General features: G+C 42.3%; 1 protein-coding gene across 6 annotated transcripts in view; it reads right to left on the bottom strand.

Annotated features, from left to right (window-relative positions):
- B4GALT6 (beta-1,4-galactosyltransferase 6) overlaps positions 1-9,771 on the bottom strand; it is an 82,495-nt gene extending 72,724 nt beyond the window's left edge. For 2 of the 6 annotated variants that reach the window (XM_064577783.1, XM_045886881.3), the window contains exon 1: positions 9,093-9,771. In XM_064577783.1, coding sequence (XP_064433853.1) covers positions 9,093-9,207 — 115 coding nt within the window. In that variant the 5' untranslated portion in view covers positions 9,208-9,771. The remainder of the gene's footprint in view (positions 1-9,092) is intronic. The other 4 variants (XM_045886883.3, XM_054510333.2, XM_045886882.3 and 1 more) reach the window with 4 other exon arrangements.
- Between the last annotated feature and the right edge of the window lie 11,885 nt (positions 9,772-21,656).

The following is a 21,656-nucleotide window of genomic DNA, read 5'->3' as shown; positions in this document are numbered from 1 at the left end:
GGGGGGAAAGGATGGCAGCGATGACAGGGGCAGGCTGCTCTGGTTAACCCGGTAGACTGCAGTCAAAGGAAATGCTAACAACAAGCCAGCTTGGTCTAAGGCGGCAGGAAAATTGACCAGAAGAATACTGTAAATGCGGAAATCAATGCTCTTGGAAACTCCCAAATGTGACCCAGGAAAACCAAGCTCTAGACAAATCACTGCAATGCACCTTTCCACTGTCTCAGTGCAGCGCCCCCACCACCACCACCTCCCCACTTACTGAGGTTAAGACAAACATGAAACGCAGGCTTGAAAGGGAAAGGGAGTCACAAAAGGCAGTGTGGGTGGGGGTGGAGGAGCAGGTTTGCCCCTAGGCTGGGTGAGCAAGGGTGCTGCCGAGTTCAACACAGCATCACTGAGTTTAAGAGGCTATCGGAAGTCTATCCAGTCTCCCGAGCACCTTCTCCAGCCTTAACAGGTGGTCATCTACCCTCGGCCTGATGAGGCACCTTTGAGGCACGTATTTCATTGTTTATAGCTCAGTTAGAAGGGTTTGATTTCTTAAAATCTGCCTCTTTGTAACTACCCTCACTGCTATCTGACGCTATCCAAAGAAAGGTTTATCTCTCTTCTACGTGTTCCTTTAACCTAAAGAGCAGAGAGCTCATGTTTCCCCCGAGTCATTTTCCAGGGCAACAATGACCAGGGCCTTCAGCTCCAGCACAGTGGAAGAGTCAGCTACCCCAAGGTGTACATTTCAGCTCTTCCAAAAAACTGCCTACTTCAGCTCTTCCAACAACGACACGTGAGACTGGGGCAAATGACAATCGTTGGGAGGCTGTCTTGCCTTCTCTCTCTTTACAACAAGGCTATTATTCCATGAGCATGGGGCTTGGGGGTGTGGCAGGGACAACTCTATGAAGCTCCAACAGTGGACAAAGCAGCCGGCTACATCTGGAATCTTTCTCCTGGGACTTCTTTGCTTTGGCTCCAGAGACACCACGGCCTCTGTGTCCAAGGTTCCCGTGGCCCCACACCCTTGAACAGAGGATCAAACCTAGAGGCTCTGGTGGGGAGACCGGCAGCCACAGCTCTGACTACCAGAGCTGAAGGTCTACAAACCCAAGTGCCCTGATAAGCTTTGTAGTACATTCTGTGATAAACAGGCTGGCCACGGGATAGGTTAGGAAATTATCCACCCTATATAACACTGCCTCAACAGAAAAACCCATTCAGTTCCCAGCTAAATTCCAACTAGTATTTGGAATACCTACCACACCTACCATACAGAGACTACAAACCTAGATTAAGCGTTTCTCTTTTAAAAGTATCCACAGACATGGCTTTTTTGCCTTTCATAAACATTAAAAGGCAGTATGATAAACACTGCTGCAGAATACATATATATATCACTTTTCGTATTCTGCCATGTTGTGTTTTTTTTTTTTTAAGTTTTTTTTACTTATTCACTTGAGAAAGAGAGAGCACAAGCAGGAGGGAGAAGCAGAGGGAGAAGCAGACTCCCTGCTGAGCCAGGAGCCTGACCTGGGGCTCCATCCCAGGACCTGGAGATCACGACCTGAGCTGAAGGCAGATGCTTAACCATCGGGGCCACCCAGGCACCCCTCTGCCATGTTGTTTAATAGACCTCAAATTTATTCATGAAAGGATAACATGAAGAATGGTATTTAGCATTGTCAGATTTCAATGAATCCATTTTTCCTCCAAAAATACCGCATTTCCCACAAGTCCACAGGATTTAGATTCACTTATACTGAACCAATACAGCTTGAGTTACATATGGTGCTCAAGAATGGCAATCTGACTAGGGTCAGAAGTCTCTAAGAATGCCTCCCATTCCCTTGAATGTAGACTAGACTGAGCGACTCTTTTCTAAGAAAATAGGGCAGGGATGCCTGGGTGGTGCAGTCGGTAAAGCATCTGCTTTCAGCTCAGGTCATGATCCTGGGGTCCTGGGATCGAGGCCTGCATCAGGCTCCCTGCTCAGCGGAGTCTGTTTCTCCCTCTCCCTCTGCCCCTCACCCTTGCTCGTGCTCTCTTTCTCGCTCTACTCTCTCTCTCAAATAAATAAAATCTTTAAAAAAAAAAAGAAAGAAAGAAAGAAAAGAAAATATGGCAAAAGTGATGGGGTCAGGAGCTGCCCTATGGAGAGGCCCATGTGGCAAGAAGTGAGGGAGGCCTCCAACTAACAACCTGCAAAGAACTGAGGCCCTCAGTCCAACAACCCTCAAGGAACTGAATCCTGCCCAAATCCACATGGGTGAACCACAACCCTGATCAACACTCAAAACTCTGTAACCTAGTGGGAGACCTTGAACCAGAGGCATGCAGCCAAACCATGTCCAGATTCCTAGCCCACCGCATCTATGAGATAATAATATATTTGTTCTTTCAAACCCCTACATTTTGGGGTAATTCACAAAGTTACAGATAACTAATATACTGACCAATCCAATTTTCTCTATGGTTTCTAATTCCCAACCCATCCCTCCATATTCTCCCAAGGTATCTAACATATAACATCCCAATGGTATTGATGAGTCAGGTGGTAAGAGAACAAAGGAGCTGCCATACCAAGAGAAGTGATTTAATCAGAAACATCCAGCCACTCAACAATTCTTTACTCTAGTGTGGACCAAGGCAGAAACCAAATCTCTTAACTTAGGTTAGGAAATAGTTCACTCCATACTAAGATTTGGTCAAATAAACTGAGCCCCTCACTCTCAACAGATAACTCAGATACCTACCTAATCAAATATGAATTCCCTCAATCTCCTCCTCCATATTTGTCTAATTTTAGCTACCGCAAACATCTTTTTTTTAAAAGATTTTATTTATTTATTGGACATTGAAAGACACAGCGAAAGAGAGAACACAAGCAGGGGGAGTGGAAGAGGGAGAAGCAGGCTTCCCGCCAAGCAGGGAGCCCGATGTGGGGCTGGATCCCAGGACCCTGGGACCACGACCCGAGCCGAAGGCAGACGCTTAACGACTGAGCCATCCAGGCGCCCTGCTACCGCAAACATCTTCATGTCCTCTTCTCCCATCTCCAAAATTAATGTACCTATATACTTGATCCCACTCTCTCTACCTGCTCTCCCTGACTGATTCCAATCCTGTTCCCTTTAATCCATTTATACCAGAACCACCTAAATATTTCTGAAATGAAAATCTGATCGCATCACTCTCCTACTTAAAATTTAAGCTCAATGGTTTGACATTGTCCTCAGGCTAATATCCAAGTTCTCACACCCAGTTCACAAGGATCACTATGACTAGACCCATATTCATCTCTCTGGCTTCAGCCCACACTCCCCTCTGCACTCTATGCTTTAGCCCCTGCGTTTGTTTGTTTGTTTAACTTTCCATTTCTCCCTCACCTCTTAACCTTCAAATCTTCCATTCCTGCCTAAAATATTTTTCCCCCAAGCCAATCTTTTAATTACCTAATTTCAGCTTCTGGCCTCAGCTTCAGCTTCATCTTCTCCATAATACCTAAACCGGTTTAGTGCCACCCCACAACAATAAATAGCAAATGGTATTTCTACTCTAGAATATTATTCTTCAGTTGTGAGGACTTCTCATTGTCCATATGATCTATGAAGACAGGAACCATGTGGATCCTGTTCGATGCTGAACCATAGTGCTTTCTGCAGACAAACATTTGCTGTATGAAAAAATAAATGAAGTCTTCCTAGATAGATCACATGTCGTAATCTGTTCCCTTTCTCAAATCTTCAAACCCTGTCCTCAGTCCTTAAACCTTTCTGTAAGCTCAGGTCTTCCCATCTTGTAAGGCTCCTTAGATCCTGCTTTGCCCTACTTCCCACTAAATAAGGCACTTTCACGTGACCTCTGACATACTACCCAACTCAAGGCTATCTGACCAGTCAAAACAAAAATTGCTCTTGGAGTAGCTGTCATGGACCTCCTACTTACCAAACTGGTAATTCTCCTTCCAAGCATTAACCCATGTCAACACTTGTCTTGCTAATCATCATTTTTCTTTCATTCATTCACAAAGGCCTCACTTCCCTCATATGATCTCACTTTCCCTTCATTTTCCTGTTCCTATTTCTCCACTTGCCCTAAACTGTTAGATTGCATCCATGGCTACCTTCTCTTCAACTTCCACAAGCTCTCCTTGAGTGGCCACCCAAAATTCCCATGGTGGCAACCACAATGACTTCCTATTTGGGACTGGGGAATGAAAAGGGTAACAGAGTCTCCTGGGAAACTTTTCAAAGTATACTTGGGCCTCCTCTATATTTTGATTTAACCCCTATCATCCCACGTTAAGAGTAACTGACTCAGTGAGTCACTTCTGCTTGCAGAGTTAGTTTTATCATTCAGGTGTGTTGGGAGAGAAATAAGTAAGGACCATTCACCTACCTGCTGAAAACAGCAAAAATCTCTCTCCTGTCAGACATTTCTCCTGGGCTCCAAGTCCTTATGTCCATCTTCCTACCTACTGACAAGTTCTTCCTGGATATCCCACAGGCATCCTAACTCAATTTCTCTAAAACCAAAATAGTTCCCTCCAAGCACATGCCTTTCTCTATTCCCTACGACCAGCCACCTGGTTGTCTAAGCTAGAATACAAGCATCATCTTATAGCTTCTCCCTTTCCTTTAATGTCACTATTCCGATCCACTCAACTCTGCCCAGATCCAGCTATGACCTTGATCAGGTTCTAATCTTCTGAGCTACTGAAATAACTTCCTACCTGGTCTCCTTGCCGCTAGTTCTGCCCTCTATCACCATGCTCCATGTTAAAAGAAATGCTGTAAAACAAAGGGTTGCATCATTCCCCTTTTCAAAACTTCTGATGTTTCCTACTACTCCCAGGACAAAAATTTGAGCATTGGATGAGTGACCGGCAAAGGAAGGCCCAGAGGAAAGAAACCCAAATCAAAAGAACCCCTGAAAGGAGCCATGTAGGTCAGAGAACTTGGTGAGGAAAAAAACCCAAAGGACCTTTGAAACACAAAGCAAACTGTAACAGCTCAAAAAGAACACAACCAGGCTCACCCAGCCAGGGCCAGGAGGCTAAAGGGCTATAATAAGAAAGCTGCAGGGCAACTTGCCACCTTCTGAGCTAGCCAAGAGAAACCCAGGCAAAATGTCAGGGCACTCTCAGCAAGGATCTAACTAAGCCACCCTCTCCCCTAACACCTACCCTTACACATACCCACACACCCTGACCACCCATTAGCTACACCAATACCAGCAGAGCACAAACCGCCTAGAGGCCCAAATAACAAAGCACTTGCCAGGTAATTCCTTAAAGGGCCCATAGGAATCCAGACCAAAGTGCCCCAACCAGATTCCACCTCTACTCAAAGAATAAAACGGTCTGTCAGCACATCTAGGAAAGGTCAAAACCTCTGGTGAGTCACATAGATGTGAAACCCCACTCCCAATGGAGTTGTGCAATCTTCTCCACAATACTAACCCGTTGATTATAGGCACATCAACTTTTTTCTTAATCACAGACAGCTTTGATAAACCTTTGTGAGTTAAGACCAGCTTCTGCCAGGAATTTTAGGGACCTCAACACCAAAACCCTAGGCTGGGCAGGGGAGTCCCAAGACTTTTTCTCAACCTGGCTGATCTGCCAACCCATACCCTAAGTGGTAGCCAGATGGAAATACTCCTATTTTCTAAGTACCATGCTGGCCATGCTGTCCCATTGCTTAGTCCAGATAAATCTTCATCCTCAATGGCCCGCTCCCTCTGGAAATCCTTAACCAGCCCTCACTCCACAATGCAGGCGTTCCAAGGACTGGCTACAGCTCTTTCCTGGTGCTCCTCCCATTGTAGCATGAAGGAAGTAACTGTGTCTTAGTCATCTATCTTCAATGTCCAGCCTATCTGTGATACTCCACTTGCGTTTGCTGAATGAACTCATAAGTCGTAAGTTCATCTTCTCCTATGATGCTTTAGCAGGAAAATTAATTATATTGTGTTGGAAGTTGCACTGGAAACTAAACACTAAATGGAATTCCACTCTCAATCCAGCCATGTCAAGACCTTGGGGAGAAACTGCACTCATTTTTTTGCAATCATGCACAAAGGTGAAAGAGAACGAGAAACAACTAATGGCTCCTGACTGTACCAGGTGGGCTAGGGAAAATTCTGCCTTCCTGTGGGGGTGGGTGTCTGCAGACCAGTTTCCCTTGTTATTAAAGTTCATAATATAAAGACTATCCCTGTGTTTCCTGCATGAATTAGAAATTTCAAAGAAAATGTTTCAAATTATTTTTTTTTATTTTTTTTCTTTTTAAGATTTTATTTATTTGTGAGAGAGAGAATGAGAGACAGAGAGCATGAGAGGGGGGAGGGTCAGAGGGAGAAGCAGACTCCCCGCTGAGCAGGGAGCCCGATGCGGGACTCGATCCCGGGACTCCAGGATCATGACCTGAGCCGAAGGCAGTCGCTTAACCAACTGAGCCACCCAGGTGCCCTCAAATTATTCTTAAAATAATGAGCTTTGAGTTTGATGGGGCCTTTCTAACAGAAGACATTTGAAACATTTATTTAGGATAAATAAAAAGTGCTCTCTTACACCATGTATATTTTAGTCACAAGAAAGTTTTGCCCCAAGATGGAAAGATGAATCTTTCAAGAAGTTTCTCTGTACATCTAATGTAAATTAGTTATAAGAATTTAGTTAGTTTGGGGTATATCTCATTAAGAAGAAATCTGTAATGAAACGGGAAGCGTACATAAGGCATTTCTGTAGCACACCAATGTACTATGGTTATCCTGAAAATCAACTTGTGCACTGATTTTGCATTATGAGCTGAACTAGCCATATTTTTCATAAACTATCACTTTCACTTTAAAGAACTGACAAATTTGGTTATTTAAACTCCTGTATTTGACCTACATTTTCCCAAAAATGAACAAAGTGAGCCAGGCACTTCAAAAACAAAACAAAACAAAAAAACAAAAACTGACAGTATTTGTTGCCAATGATAAAGTTTGAGCTTTCAGGCAAACATGTGATTTTTGGAAAACTGCTTCCCAATAAAAGAGAAATAAGGAGACTTTTTTTCTGCTAAATAATACTGGCTTTGGGAAATAGATACAGCTTAACAAATTGATAGCACTTTATAAGTTTTGGTTTTCATTCTCCTTACTGGCTTTAATCAATTTTTTTAGGTTATAAACTTTAAGACCCACAAAAACAGTAGCTTAAACCGTGTCAACCTAATTGCCATAAGAAAACTGCCAAATTTTTATGACATATCAGTGATTATTCTATGGCAAACATTAAACTTATACATAAGTGAGAAAAACGTATTAGTATTTCATATCAACTGAATTTTAAGAATCTACAGATAATATATTGATGCACCAAGAAAAAAAAAGGAGGACTACCAAGTAACAGAATTCTGATTTCCTTTGGTTAACTTTTTGAGTAACACAACTTCAACAAGTTACCCAAAATACCAAGAGGGTAAAAACATTGTTACCTAACTGCAAAAAACCTTTTTTCTGCAAAACCTTTCAAAGTTGAATGCCTGATTAACTAACATCACCCAAAGATTTCCAACCTTTAAAGAGCTACCTGACAAAGTAAAAACGGCTATAGAATGAAGAGTTAATTTATAAGACTGCCAAAATTGCAGAGGACTTTAAGAAAAGCCAGCCAAATAATTTGGCTACTACTCTCAAGTCCACTGAACTACCACTGTCATTTCTACTACAGGCTTCCAGGGGTTTTTATTTTGCCTAAAGAAAAATCTGCATTAAAGAAAAATAGTATCTTAAAATATTCATACTTGTTTGAACTTTAACGTCAAACTCCTATTCTGGAATACATCAAGGTTTCAACAATTTATGTCTTCTCAAGCATCGTTACCTTAGTTTATACATCTTACTTGAATCTAAAAATTTAATCAAGAAAAAGTCACATAGTAATTCTGTTCTAGGAAATGCAACAGTCTCCACTAGGTTTGCATCTTCCTTCTCCCCTGCAATTCATTACAATAATCTGTTATCACACAAGACAATGCCCTGCTATTAATTCCATCTCAAAATTCTGCACCTGTTTTCACTGTATAAGAGGCCATACATTTTTGGCTGACCCAGGGAGAAATGGTTGGCTCAAAAGACTACTAGTGTCTAAAAAGAAATAACAGGAGATACACACTATTACTAAGGGAACATTAAACTTATACTTTACACTAAATACGTTAACATTAAATATATACCACAAATATTTTAACATTAAACACGTAATAACCAGGAAAAACTCAGAAAAAGTTTTGGAGATGCGATGTGTTTTAATATCCATATGAAGTTCTTACTTTTTATTCATTAGAATGCCCGAGTGGCACCTTTTCAACCAAAGGGGACTGAGTAATTAGAATATTAAATAAGCCAATTCAAGTAGATTATTTAAAAAGTATATCCGGCCCAAAATATGATAAATAGGTTAAAATGTTAAACTACAAACTATCCTGTGCAACTGTCATTTTAATCATTATATTATCTCAGAAATCATCCTAACAGGTAGCAGAGTCTACCTATCCTTGAAAAGCAGACTGAAGAATGGAGCACTGTTTTCACAAGAAAACTCATCGCCTAAAAATTCCTGAAGTGTGGCACAAATGTTCACTGACCCCATTCTAAAAAAGTGACCTAGAACACAAGAATACATACATTCTTGAACTCAATCACATTCCCTGGTGTTGGTTTCTCCTTCATATTTTTAAACCAGTTATTATATCTGAGGGTGTTTGAATAAAACTACGATTAAGCATCGAGTTTAGGCTTAAAGACGTATTATTAAATGAATAAAGCTGTCATGAATACTCAAGAAAGCGACCAGGGCATCCGGGGTCACCACACCTAATTTTGCTACGTCCATTTAATGCAGTCTTTTAAGTTATTTAAACCGGCACAAACGAAACTCACGTACCAAAGCCATGCCCCGAGCAGTTTATCTGACACGTCTGAAATTCAAATAAAATGCTTTCTGCGGGGCCCCTGTTTATGCACCTTCCAAACCCCATAAGTAGGATCTTGCATTTCCTTCGGTGTGACCGTGGGAAGGGAGGGTGTGTCCCGGTGCTTACCGATGCCCGGAGCCACATAGACGAAGTAGAGGCAGGACGAGGAGAGGGAGAAGAAGAAGATGAAGGCGAGGAGGGAGCGATTGGAGACCCGCATCATCCGCTTGAGCACAGACATCTTCCTCTTCCCGGCCAGCAGCTCAGGCTGCGCTCTCAGGCCGGACTTGGGGGCACCATCCAGGCCCTAAACTTCCATGAATGTGCTAAGAACCCCGAGACTGCAACGGGGTCCGCGCGGGGAGGACCTAGGGGAGAGGGCCAGAGCGGGAAGGAGGAATGTGGAGGGAGCGGACGGAATGAATGGGAGGCCGGAGAGCCGGGGGAGGGGAGGCGCGGGAGGAGAAGAGGAAGGGGTGGAGGGGGGAAAAGGGAGGCAAGGCGCGGGGAGGGGAGGGCCGGGGACCGCTGGACCTGGGGAGGCCCTGGAAGGGCAAGGACGCGCCTTTTATCCGCCCGGCAGCGGCGGGAGGAGGGGCTGCAGGTGGGGAGAGGCGCGGGCTGCGCGCCGCGGCGCCCCTGCGGAGAGGCGCAGCAAACTGCAGCACGCCCGGGCTCCCCTAGTCCGCCGGGGTCCTGGACGCGAAGCCCCGGCGCTCCGGAGGCGGCCCGCCCGCGCTCGGCAGGCCTGCGCCGCCGCCTCGTCCCGGCCGCGGCGTCTCGTGCCTGCGCGGGGCTAGCGTGGGCGCCGGGGCCGCAGTCGGCGCGCGCGACGCGCGGGGGCCCGCGGGGGCCCTGGGGGCCGAGGAGCTGAGCGCTCGCGGGCGCGCAGCCTCCTCCTCATGCCGCGCCGGGCCCCGGCGCCCCGCGGCGGCCGCGGGAGCAGAGCGCAGGCGAGGGCGGCGTCCCGGCTAGCGGCGAGCGCGCTCCGACTCCGGCTCCCGCCACGGCCAGCTGCCCGCCCGGCCGCAAGGGCGGCAACCGCAGCAACATTACCGCCGCGGCCCAGGGCGAGGCGCCCCCGCCGGCGCCGCCCCCACTCCGCCCCCGGACACCAAGCGTTGAGCGGCCGGGCGACTCGCGCTGCGGGCAGAGCCGCGGAGTCCGAAGAGGAGGAGGCCGGACGCCGTCGGAGCCGCGTCTGGGTCGCAGAAGGGGGCGGGCCTGAAAGGGCGCGGGAGCCGCGGAAAACCGGGGCCGGCGGGCGCGCCCGGAGACCCCCGCGGGGCTCCGCGCCTGTGCTCGAAACTGCAGGCGGCGCTGCCCCGGCACCCGAGAAAACCTGGAGGCCCCCACCCGCCCTCTCCCCTCCCTTCGCCCCAAACACCGCGCCTCCTGATTGGCCGGCGCCGCACCGCGCCGAGCAACCTGCCCCCTCCTCCCCCCCCACCTCCCCGCGCAGCGACCTGGGCCGCGGCCGCCTCCTGCGTCACCGCCGCCCCCGCCAGCCGCGGGACCCTAGCGCCAGCCGCGCTGCTCGGAGCCGAGGCACAGGTCTTGAGCCCCGGGTACGCACTCCCTCCTAGGGATCGATAAAGCAGGATGATGTACCTGGAGGGAAAAGGGTATCTCGAGGAGGGGACTTCAATGGTGTAATTTCCTCCCAAAATACACGCTCCGGGAACAAGATTTTTTTTTCCCCCCAGATTAATGAAACCTTCCATCCCGTACTTCTTACAGAAACATACTGCCAGGATGTGTTACGGATCTACATATATCCCTTATAATGGGACTCGCCTTCTCATCTGAAGGTGAGCCCTGGGTAGTCCTTCAGTAGCTCTATCCATTCAGGCGGGGCGGAAAAGACTTCTGTGCAGCCAACTGGCCGTTCAGTACTGCAGCACCAACCGGCTTCAATAGGCAGATTGTTTTAATTCCACTCCTAGGCCTTGGTCTCCCCTTTGTTCAAAAACTGCTTCTTCCTGCTAGCTGAATAAATTAGTCCGGAGCCTTAGTTTAGCTATCTCACAGTTTGGCAACGTGAGTGTGAAGGTGGTTCAGCTAATCATGTGGGAAGTGGCTGGATGCCCCCTACCGCCATTATTTGCTCAGTATTTCCAGATGCAGTGGTGTTGACCCATCACTTGATTGCCAGCAAATCTGGTACTTTCTTAGCAAGATACCCATACCTTGGATCGTCTCTTAAATAGTACTGTGTTACATGGAGGCTGAAACACCTGGATTTACAATTTACTACGGTCTTTCATTAACTGTGAAATTCATGGCAAGCTACTACCCTCTGCAAGCCTCTCTACGCGGCCCTCAAATGATGGGTGTGACACCACCTTGCAAGGCTGTGTATGGAGTTAAATGGGGTAACTGTGTAAAATCCCAAGCACTATGTTTGGCACATAAGAGATTTCTTCATATCCCATTAGACAGTTGACTGAATGGAATTGCCAAGTTCAAATTCATTTTTTAATATTTAGTTTTTTTGGAATTCCCTGGCTGATGGGATATTTAATGTGAAAGGAAATGACACTATTCTGTAACATTTTTAGATACGTAAGGGGAATGTGAAATATAAACGGAGCAATTTTAAATGAAAATAAGCCACACTTAAAAAAAAAATACCTATACAAAAGAAAGAAATCCATGAATGGTCTGGAAGCAAAGAGTTTCCCTCTCAGACCCTGCTGACTTTTCATCACTCTATTCCCATGAGTTCAGCCACCATGCTGGCTTAGCAATGGCCAGGTCTCAGGCAAGGCTGGCTTTTTATAAGGAAAGTTTATTATGTAACTAAGAGGGAAGTATTAACATTGTAGAAATTGATTATTAATCTTATTGTAAGAAATCTGACATCTGTGTATAGATGTGCCTGGCTGGCAGAGACAACTGCCATGGTTACTCAAGTTCACCACAGTACTTGTTAAAACTAACTGGTTGCTAAGAGAGTAAATCTTAAAAGGTCACATCACAAGAAAAAAAAATTGTAACTATGCATGGTGACAGATGGTAACCAGATTTATTGTGGTCATCATTTCATAGCATATACAAATATTGAACCATGCTGTACACCTGAAACTAATGTAAGATTATATATCAACTCTACCTCAATTAAAAAAAAATCAATTATAGAAAAAAATTTTCAAATTAAAAAAAAAGAAAAAGACTGGTTGGCTCTCCCCTGGAGTAAAGCAGTGTACCAGAAAACCAGCTCAGTTGGCACACCCATTAGCACTCTTATCACTAGTCACAGAGCAGCCAAGCCTTTGGTGCCAGGGAGCCTGAGGTTGAATCCCAATCACTCTCTGATCAAGTGACCTCAAAGATAATCATACTACCTATTAAGGTTGTTGTAAGTGTTAAATTAAATGAGTTAATGCCTCTAAAGAGTTTGGGGGAGCCTGGTACCTAGTAAGCACAATTCAAATATTTGTTAATTTTTTTTAATCTCTCTTTTAGATCACACTCTGCCAACACTAAGGGTGATGCTGGTCTCTTTCTGTTTAAAAACCAAATTTCCTACTGGGTCACCCATGAAGTTTCTAGCTGTCTGAAGGATGCCTCAGGATCTCAGCCCATTTGTAAAGCCAAAATCCATGAAATACTCAGAGCTCAAGGAACGCTAACCAAATCTTTCCAAACCAGATTATCAACTGATACTTCCTCAGGAGCCAGGTAAAGTCCATAGCAGAGGAATGGCCTTGCAGAAAGTTTCATTTTATAACATCAAAGTTTAGTTTTATAATATCAACAAGACTGGGGCGCCTGGGTGGCTCAGTCGTTAAGCATCTGCCTTAAGCTCAGGTCATGGTCCCAGGGTCCTTGGATCGAGCCCTGCATTGGGCTCCCTGCTCCGCGGGAGGCCTGCTTCTCCTGCTCCTACTCCCCCTGCTTGTGTTCCCTCTCTCGCTGTGTCTCTCTCTATCAGATAAATAAAATCTTTAAAAAATAACAATAATAATAATATCAACAAGACTTTAAACTTATAATAAGACAAAACATACAATAGTAAGACACAAGTGAATTTCATTTAATTGCTGTGTTCTGTATTTATTACTATCATGTATTCCTTTTACTGTTTTCTGTCTACGAGAGCCCCCATGCTCTTGAATATTTCAGTATCAAATTGAGTAAGTTAAGTTTTAACTAATGGTTTTCTATTTATGTTAATCAGAAATATATTACTGAGATTGTGATTACAACAAAAAAGAAAAATGTACTTGTTTGATGAGGTGGATGACATTATACTTGGTCCGTGCTGAGTGAGGATAAACAATATCCATGAAGTGTTTTGGATTTGCTCACAACCTTGGTAGTATAAAAATCAGTAAGTTTTTTTTCCCTATAAATTGGGGGGGGGGAAGGAATGAAAGAAAGCACATTAAACCTCACTTTTAAGGTTAGTTAGGGTTCAGACCTCCATATTACAATCACTGATTAAATATAGTAATTTTATATATTTAAGCACAGGGTCTCAGCAACTGAGATTCATTTAAAGAAAATTGTTGGGTTGATGAATTGTGCTTAGACAGTTGAATTTTTTTTTACTTATGTAATTGAAATGTAAATTGTATAAGAGTTAGACATTGGCATGAGCTATAAAATGGAATAAATATTCCAAAATATTATTGTGGCACAGAAACTTTTTTTTTCTTTGAGCCCAACATGGGGCTTGAATTCACCTCCTTCATATCAAGACCTGAGCTAATATCAAGCTAATATCAAGATGCTTAACTGACTGAGCCACCCAGATGCCCCCAGAAACTTCCCTTAAATAAAGCCCATTTCCCACTGATTTCCATGATAAATATAATTAGAGTTCTGCTGAGAAAAAAACATTAGTCCCTATATCTTATTTAGGTTATAATAAAGAAACTTTAAAATGAATGTCTTACATTTGAGAGCAAACATAATCACTTTAAAGCCAGACTTTAATAATCATATGTATATGAAATAATATAAACTTTATAATAATACTGTATTGTGGTTAAAATTTAAAAAGAAAACCACTGGAGTGATAAGAATCCCTACTTCAGCAGTTGCCCCAATTTCATACTCCTCTCAGACTGCATAACCCTTGCATCTGAAATCCAAAATCATTCTTTCTCATCATAAGAATGCATTATAGCATATTCAAACCACCTTCCCATCATTTTCACAAAATCCCTTTGGCATACATTTAGCAAGTATTATTATGTCACTTGTGATGAGGGAACTACAGCTCTGTCAGGTACAGTGTGTGGCCTGAGTTCACATGGTAATGAGGTAGCAGCAGAGCTGGGAAAAGAGAGCTGAGATGTTAGCAGCCTTCCAGTGTCCCTTCCACAAACCACACCAGCTCCCGTCTTCACAGGGATTGCTTTGCCTATTAGGGCAAAGTTTTCTAGAAATAAATAGGTGCTCTCCATCTTTCAAACTATCTTTACTGATTTTGTCTCCGACATCTGTGTCACAAAGTATATTGATTGTACTATGTGGTACATAAGGCCCCTCTGTCTGGCTCAAGCAACTGATAAGTCACAATGAAAAATTAATAGATTGTGTTTGCTTTATCCCTTCTTTTTCTCAGCATAATGTTGATTTATTCAACAGATGGCTAGTTTTGCCTTAAAGAGACTCTGAGCTTCCAGGCCATGCCCCTGACTTAGCCCCCAGGCTAAGTATGGATGGAGAAAATCCTCTGCCCATGGCAGATGGAATTAGATTCTGTTGGGAAAACCGGATATTAAAGGTTGGGGAACAGACAATGAAAAGCCAAGACAGGAGATTGAAGGAGCAGCTGAGTCACATACATGGTAGCGCCTGGTGCCTTCCATGGAAAGGGATGTGATTTCAGCACCCATCAGGGTAGACGTAGGAGGCTTCCTCTTCCTGCTTGAGGTTTCCATCTCCCAGGTCCCATGCAGCCCCCTGAAAGCTGAGGGAAATCCAAGTATCAGCACACATATAAACCAGATGCATAGGACATGTGGGCCTTCTACATACCAGCTGAGCAACCCAGCCCTCGAGAGAGTCCTTAAACCTGGCTACTAAACAGACAAAACAATACCCACATCCCCAGAGCTGCCTTGAATTCTAAACCACAGTCAGTCCTGAGTAACTCTGAGAGATACCTTTCTTACTGATAACACACATCCATGTTAAAAAGAAAGAAAAAGAAAACCACTCCTGTTACTTGACACAGTTAAAAAGATTCTGCTTTTTGTAGTCAAAATAGCTCATCCTCAGCCATTTAATTTTTGAAAAAATCATTTCCTGAACATTATTCTATTTTGTTGATATACAGTAGTAGCCCAGAACCTTGTATAAAAACAAGGCATTAAATAATTATTGAATGAATAAATCAACACACTCTTAACCTTTTACATAATTACATATATTCCTCTGGGTAGTGTAACAAGGAGTACAAGTTGGTTCACCTTAACTTACCCAGAGCATTTTATCAAAAGAGCCATCTTCATAGGTGAATGAATCATAAAAGTAGAAGATAAAATGCATAGATAAAAAATAGTGTACTATTAAAGTGTTCTTCTATCGTATCAAGAATCTTATACCTGTGGCAGCCAAAAGCAATAAAAAAATAGAATTTAAAATACGGAATAACCTTTAATGAAGGACATTAGTAGGTAATTGTCTATCCATTTTTTTTATCCTGTTTAACATCACAAGGCTCAGAGGATTTTCTCCATCTATTCTTTTAATGACTAAATCACCCTGGGCGGGGAGGGGGCGGGGTAACTAGTTTTAGAGTTTAAATGGCTAAATATTGAAGTGAGAAAGAAGACTCAGGTAAATTTGATAAAAGGATTTCAGTGCTTCTGTGTCTGAAAAGGTAGTTTGGGAATGTTGACATCCTGACTTAAACTAAAATTCACAAGTTCATAGTCACCGGAAGGATTTAAGTCACTGTAATAAGGGACATAAAAACATAAATTTAAATATGTCAGAGTTAACCAAAAGAAAGATGGAAGCCAGTCTTTTCAGCCTAAAAAGTACAAATAATACCAATTCACCATGACCAAGAAGGAATGTCCCAAAAATGCAAGAACCTAGCAACATTAGGCAAATTATTAACATAATCCAACATATTAGGCCAAAGAAAAAAATTTAGTATCATTTTCAAGTAGGTGATTGTATAAATATACTACAATTTAATTACCTATCCTGTTACTTGTTAATGAACATTGCTTTTCAGTTTGATCCAGTTACAAATAAAACTAGTATAATGCACACATTATAAACAAAAATTTGTGCATTTCTGTTGGCTATATGCCTACTAGTCAAAATTCTTGACTTCATGATATGGGCATGCTCAGATTTCAGAAATAATATAATGGCAACCAATTCTCCAAAATGGTTTTACCAGCTTACACTCCCAACAGTAGTGTTTAAGGGTTCAAGTTCCTTACGTTTTCACCAACACTTGGTGTAATCAACCCTATTAATATTAGCATTTCAGGTTGAATATAGTGGTGTCTCATTTTGGTTTTAATATTCACTTTCCTAAGGACTAACAACAAGATTGAGCCAATTTTTCAAAATGTATTGGCATACAATATCTCCTATAAAGGCTAGAAAAGCATTTGATACAATCAAGCAATTTCTGATGTTAAAACTTTTCATAAAATAGAGATAAGAGGATATGGTTGTTTGTTTGTTTTTTACGTAGGCTCCTTGTCCACTGTGGAGTCCAACATGAGGCTTGAACTCAGGACCCCAAGATTAAGACCTGAGCTGAAATCAATTGGACATTTAACCAGCTGAGCCACCCAAGTGCCCCTGTTCTTGTTTTTTAAAGACCAGGAGGCATCCTTATGATTAATGTAGAATCATCCTCATTCAAATCATGAATAAGACATGGACAGGCAAGAATTAGGCAATGCACTTGGATGAGAATATGAAGAGGTAAAAACAGTGAAAAGAAAGTGAGAAAAAATATTGCTATTTATAGGTCTGTGACCACCAAACAAAGCATTAACTGGAAAACCTGTTAGATCTAATAGGGAAGATTAATAAAGAGCCAATGAACACAATATACACGCACTTAACCAGTTTAGCCTGGAGATACATGCCTAGGAATCAGAGCTCTAACAGAGCTTAGTTATATGAGGTCCTATAGTTCCCATGGGGAAGTATTTTAAGTATCATACTGAAGCAATTTCTCAATCCTCTCCATTTTTAGCAATGTTTAAGATATCCTTCAAGGGCCACCTGGGTGGCTCAGTCATTAAGTGTCTGCCTTCGGCTCAGGTCATGATCCCAGGGTCCTGGGATTGAGCCCCACGTCATGCTCCCTGCTCAGCAGGAAGCCTGCTTCTCCCTCTCCCACTCCCCCTGCTTGTGTTCCTGCTCTTGCTGTGTCTCTCTCTGTCAAATAAATAAATAAATCTTTAAAATATATATATATATATATATATCCTTCAAAATGTTAAAAAAAGACTTCTACCAATCTCCTAATTTTCTTTATTCTCTGCTTCCTCAAGCATTTCCTTGAAAGCATCACAAGTGACCAGAAAATTTGTCTTCTAACTTAGCTTCTGACCCTCCTTGTTCCTTTGTAGTAGGTAAAGCACTGTGTCACCATAACTTTGGAAGTCGATTTATGTCAAAATTATTTACCAGAACTCAAAATTCAGGAGAAGCTAGAGCAGAGAAAACAATGTACATTGTAGAACCACTCATCTCAGGATGACTGGGATATCACTCACTGGTTACATTTGTTAGCAGTGTAGTCCCCTAGTACCTCATGGGTTAAACATATGATGGCACTCAGAGCATAACCCTATTAACATATGACGGCACCCAGAGAAAAACCCTATTAACAGGGTAATATGATAGATTATTAAATATATAAATGTATTGTTATACACATAGCATATTCTATCTTTGAAAATATCATAAAGGCAAGTAGCAAGTGGGAAATGTCATGTACCTGATTATATTACAAAATGGGAAAAATTCAATCAACTTATCCCACACAAATATTAACCTGTGAGTTAACCACAGCCCAACTTGCTGGGGCATTATCAGAGCCTAACTGACCTAGGGGAAAGGAAATTCCCAACGCCAGTCAGCTCTAGCCTTCCACGTGGGAGAAGAGAAATACCCACATCCAGCCTAAGATCTCAGTTGATCTACCAAGTTCCCAACTTGATCTATAGATTCAGTGCAATCCCAGTCAAAATCCCAGCAGGTTATTTTATGGATATTGGCAAACTGATTCTAAACTTTATATGAAGAGGTAAAAGACCCAGAATAGCCAACACAATATTAAAGGAGAAGAAGAAGAAAGTTGGAAAGCCCACACTACCCAACTTCAAGACTTACCATAAGTAATCAAGACAGTTTGATATTGGCAAAAGAAGAGACAACTGGATCAGTGGAACAGAATAAAGAGCTCAGAAATAGACGCACATAGATATGGTCAACTGATATTTGACAAAGGAGAAAAGGCAATAGAATGGAGCAAAGATGGTCTTTAACAAATGGTGCTGGAACAAGTAGACATACACATGCAAAAAAAAAAAAAAATGTAGACACAGACCTTATACTCTTCACAAAAATTAACTCAAAATGGATCAGAGACCTAAATGTAAAAGGCAAAACTATAAAACTCCTATAAAATAACATAGGAGAAAACCTAGATGCCCTGGGTATGGTGATGACTTCTTAGAACACTACGGGCATGATCCATGAAAGAAATAATGGATAAACTGTACTTCATTAAAATTTAAAAACTTCTTCACTGTGAAAGGCAATGTCAAGAGAGTGAGAAGACAAGCCACAGGCTGGGAGAAAATATTTGCAAAAGATACATCTGATAAAGGACTGTTACCCAAATTTTACAAAGAATTCCTGAAACTCAATAATATGAAAACAGAAAACTCAATTAAAAAATGTATTAAAGACCTTAGCAGACACCTCTCCAAAGAAGATATACAAATAGCAAATAAGGATATGCAAAATGCTCCACAGCATATGTCATTAGGGAAATGCAAATTAAAACAAGATACCACACACCTATCAGAATGGCCAAAATCCAGGGGCACCTGGGTGGCTCAGTCGGTTGAGCATCCAACTCTTGATTTTAACTCAGGTTGAGCCCCATGTCCGACTCTGCATTGGGGGTGGAGTCTGCTTAAGATTCTCTCTCTCCCTCTCCCTCTGCCCCTCCCCCTCCCCTCTCTCTCCCTCTCTAAAAAGCAAAAACTAAAACTAAACATACTCCTATCGTACAATCCAGTAGTCATCCTCCTTGATATTTATCCAAGGGAGTTGAAAACAGGTCCACACAAAAACCAGCCCATAGACAATGGAATATATTATCCCAGACTGAAAAGAAATGAGCAGTCAAACCATGAAAAGACATAGAGAAACCTTAATGCATTACTAAGTGAATATTACCTAGTGAAAGAGCCAATCTGAAAAGGCTACTGACTGTATGATTCCAATTATATGATTATTCTGGAAAGGCCAAACTATGAAAATAGTAAAAAGACCAGTATTTGCCAGGGGTTGGGAGGGGGAAGGGGATGAATAGGCAGAGCACAGAGGATTTTTAGGGCAGTGAAAATACTCTATACGATGCTAGAATGATGGATATATGTCATTATATATTTGCCCGAACTCATAGAATATGCAACACCAAGAGCAAACCCTAATGTAAAAACTATGGACTTTGGGTGATAATGATGTGTCAATTGTAGGTGCATCAGTTGTAACAAATGTACCACTGTGGTGGGGGATGTTGACAATGGGAGAAGCTATGCAGGTGGGGGCAGGGGTATATGGGGGAATCTCTGTACCTTCCCTTCAATTTTTCTGTGAACCTGAAACTGTTCTAAAAAAAATAAACAAAAGGGGCACCTGGGTGGCTCAGTCAGTTAAGCGTCTGACTTGATTTTGGCTCAGGTCATGATCCCAGGGTCCTCAGTTTGGGCCACCTTGGGCTCCACGCTGTGTGTGGAGCCTGCTTGGGATTCTGTCTCTCCCTCTGCCCCTCCCTGCTCGCACTCTCTCTCTCGGAAAAAAATTTTTTTTAATTAATTAATTAATTAATTAAACAAAAAAGCAAAGCTTCTAAAATAAGGGCCAATTTGAAAATGAGCGCAACTCCTATTCAAAATCAAGTGTTTTATTAAAATAAATTTGCTTCCAGAAAAATGGAGACCAAAAAGAAGACTTAAGAAATGGAAAGAGGAATTCAGTATTATAAAGATGTGGATTCTCTCTGACTGTGACCATGAATGTTGGAGAATGACCAGGTTAGAGAGTTACAATCACTTATTCCAAAAATAGATGGTTGGAGATAAGACACACAGCAGTAAATTTGCTTCCAAAGCAAAGGACAACTCCCTAACTATAATATTTATTATCACTGCCAATTAATATTTCTAGTATTCTTCATCTGACAAGGCATGAAAAATATGGTTACTGTCAAGGTGAGAAAAACAGATTAATCTATCCTTAAATAAAGAAAGTCTTTCCTTCAGGAAGAGGTAAAGTAAACAGGAAGTATTTCTAGACTAGTTTGCTAAAACGTCTGAGGTAGAAAAAGTCAGCACTCATAAACAACACTTGCCTTCCTAGGTGGAAGCATTATTGCTTGCACCAAGCGTAATACTCCTTCGCTTACCCAGAACATAGATGTGTCCAGGGAAGACTGGACAACTTTGAACACACCATCCTCCTCAGGACTATGGTATACTAGGTGGGGAATGATTGCTCAAGTCTCTCCAGGCTCGACAGTGTGTTGAGAGAGCCAAGGTACTAAGGAGAGGATGTGAAGTGACTTCAGAGCCCTAGAGCCCTTGGCTATATCCCTGGTCAAATGAAAAGCATGTATAGGACTTTTGTTCACGCAGATCATTTGCAGCAACTGGCAATTATTACTGAGTTGGTTTTGTTTCTGGTCCTGTTGTAAGTTTTCTTAGAATAACTTCAATAAAAAATTTCCCTATTTTTGCTGTATGATAAAAATAGCTTAACCTAAAATCCCACTTTATCAAAACAATGGGCATTCAATGTGAAACTGATAATACAAAATAACAAATAAATTTGACCCCTCCACGTGTGGCTTACCAATCATCCCCAGACTCCATATGTCTTTAAACTGTTATCAGTGGAATAATTTTACCAATACGAATTGCATTGTGATTAATAAAGATATTTAACTTTAAATATTCTTGATTGAGTTCCAGGTCTGCTTGTAAGATAACATTAAAGTCTCTTGGGAGCCTTCCTCATGTGTTAAGAACCAGGCTATACAGTGGAGAGGGAATATTGATCTGATGAATTAGAAGTCTCGTTAAAGTAAGATGGGAGGGACTTTTTCCCTATTTTTAGGAAAAATCTTTCTGGTAAGCCCTTCTCCACTCCTACAGAGAAAGGGGCTAAAACAATAAAAGTATACATGTAGCAGGAGGTGACTTGTTATTAAAAGCAAGGCTGGCAAAAGGTGGTTTCCAGTTTAAAGCAATGAAGTAAAAATAGCTCTGCCACCTCTTCTCCCTGAAATCAACTGAAAATAACAAGGAGTACAAGAAAAAGCCTCAATGATGCAAGAAAATACCTAAAATTCTGAACAATGATATACGAAGAAAGCCTGCGAATGTTGTCCGTCAGTCACGGAGAATGCTATAAGCGAATCCCTACTCAGTCCATTGGGACAGCTCTCAGAGC

The sequence above is a fragment of the Mirounga angustirostris genome, unplaced genomic scaffold (genome assembly GCF_029215605.1).
Source record: "Mirounga angustirostris isolate CCGP_5_RB_7025 unplaced genomic scaffold, mMirAng1.0.hap1 SCAF_14, whole genome shotgun sequence".
NCBI lineage: Eukaryota > Metazoa > Chordata > Mammalia > Carnivora > Phocidae > Mirounga > Mirounga angustirostris.
Note: the sequence above shows the minus strand (reverse complement) of the source record. Positions and strands in the feature narration are given on the sequence as shown.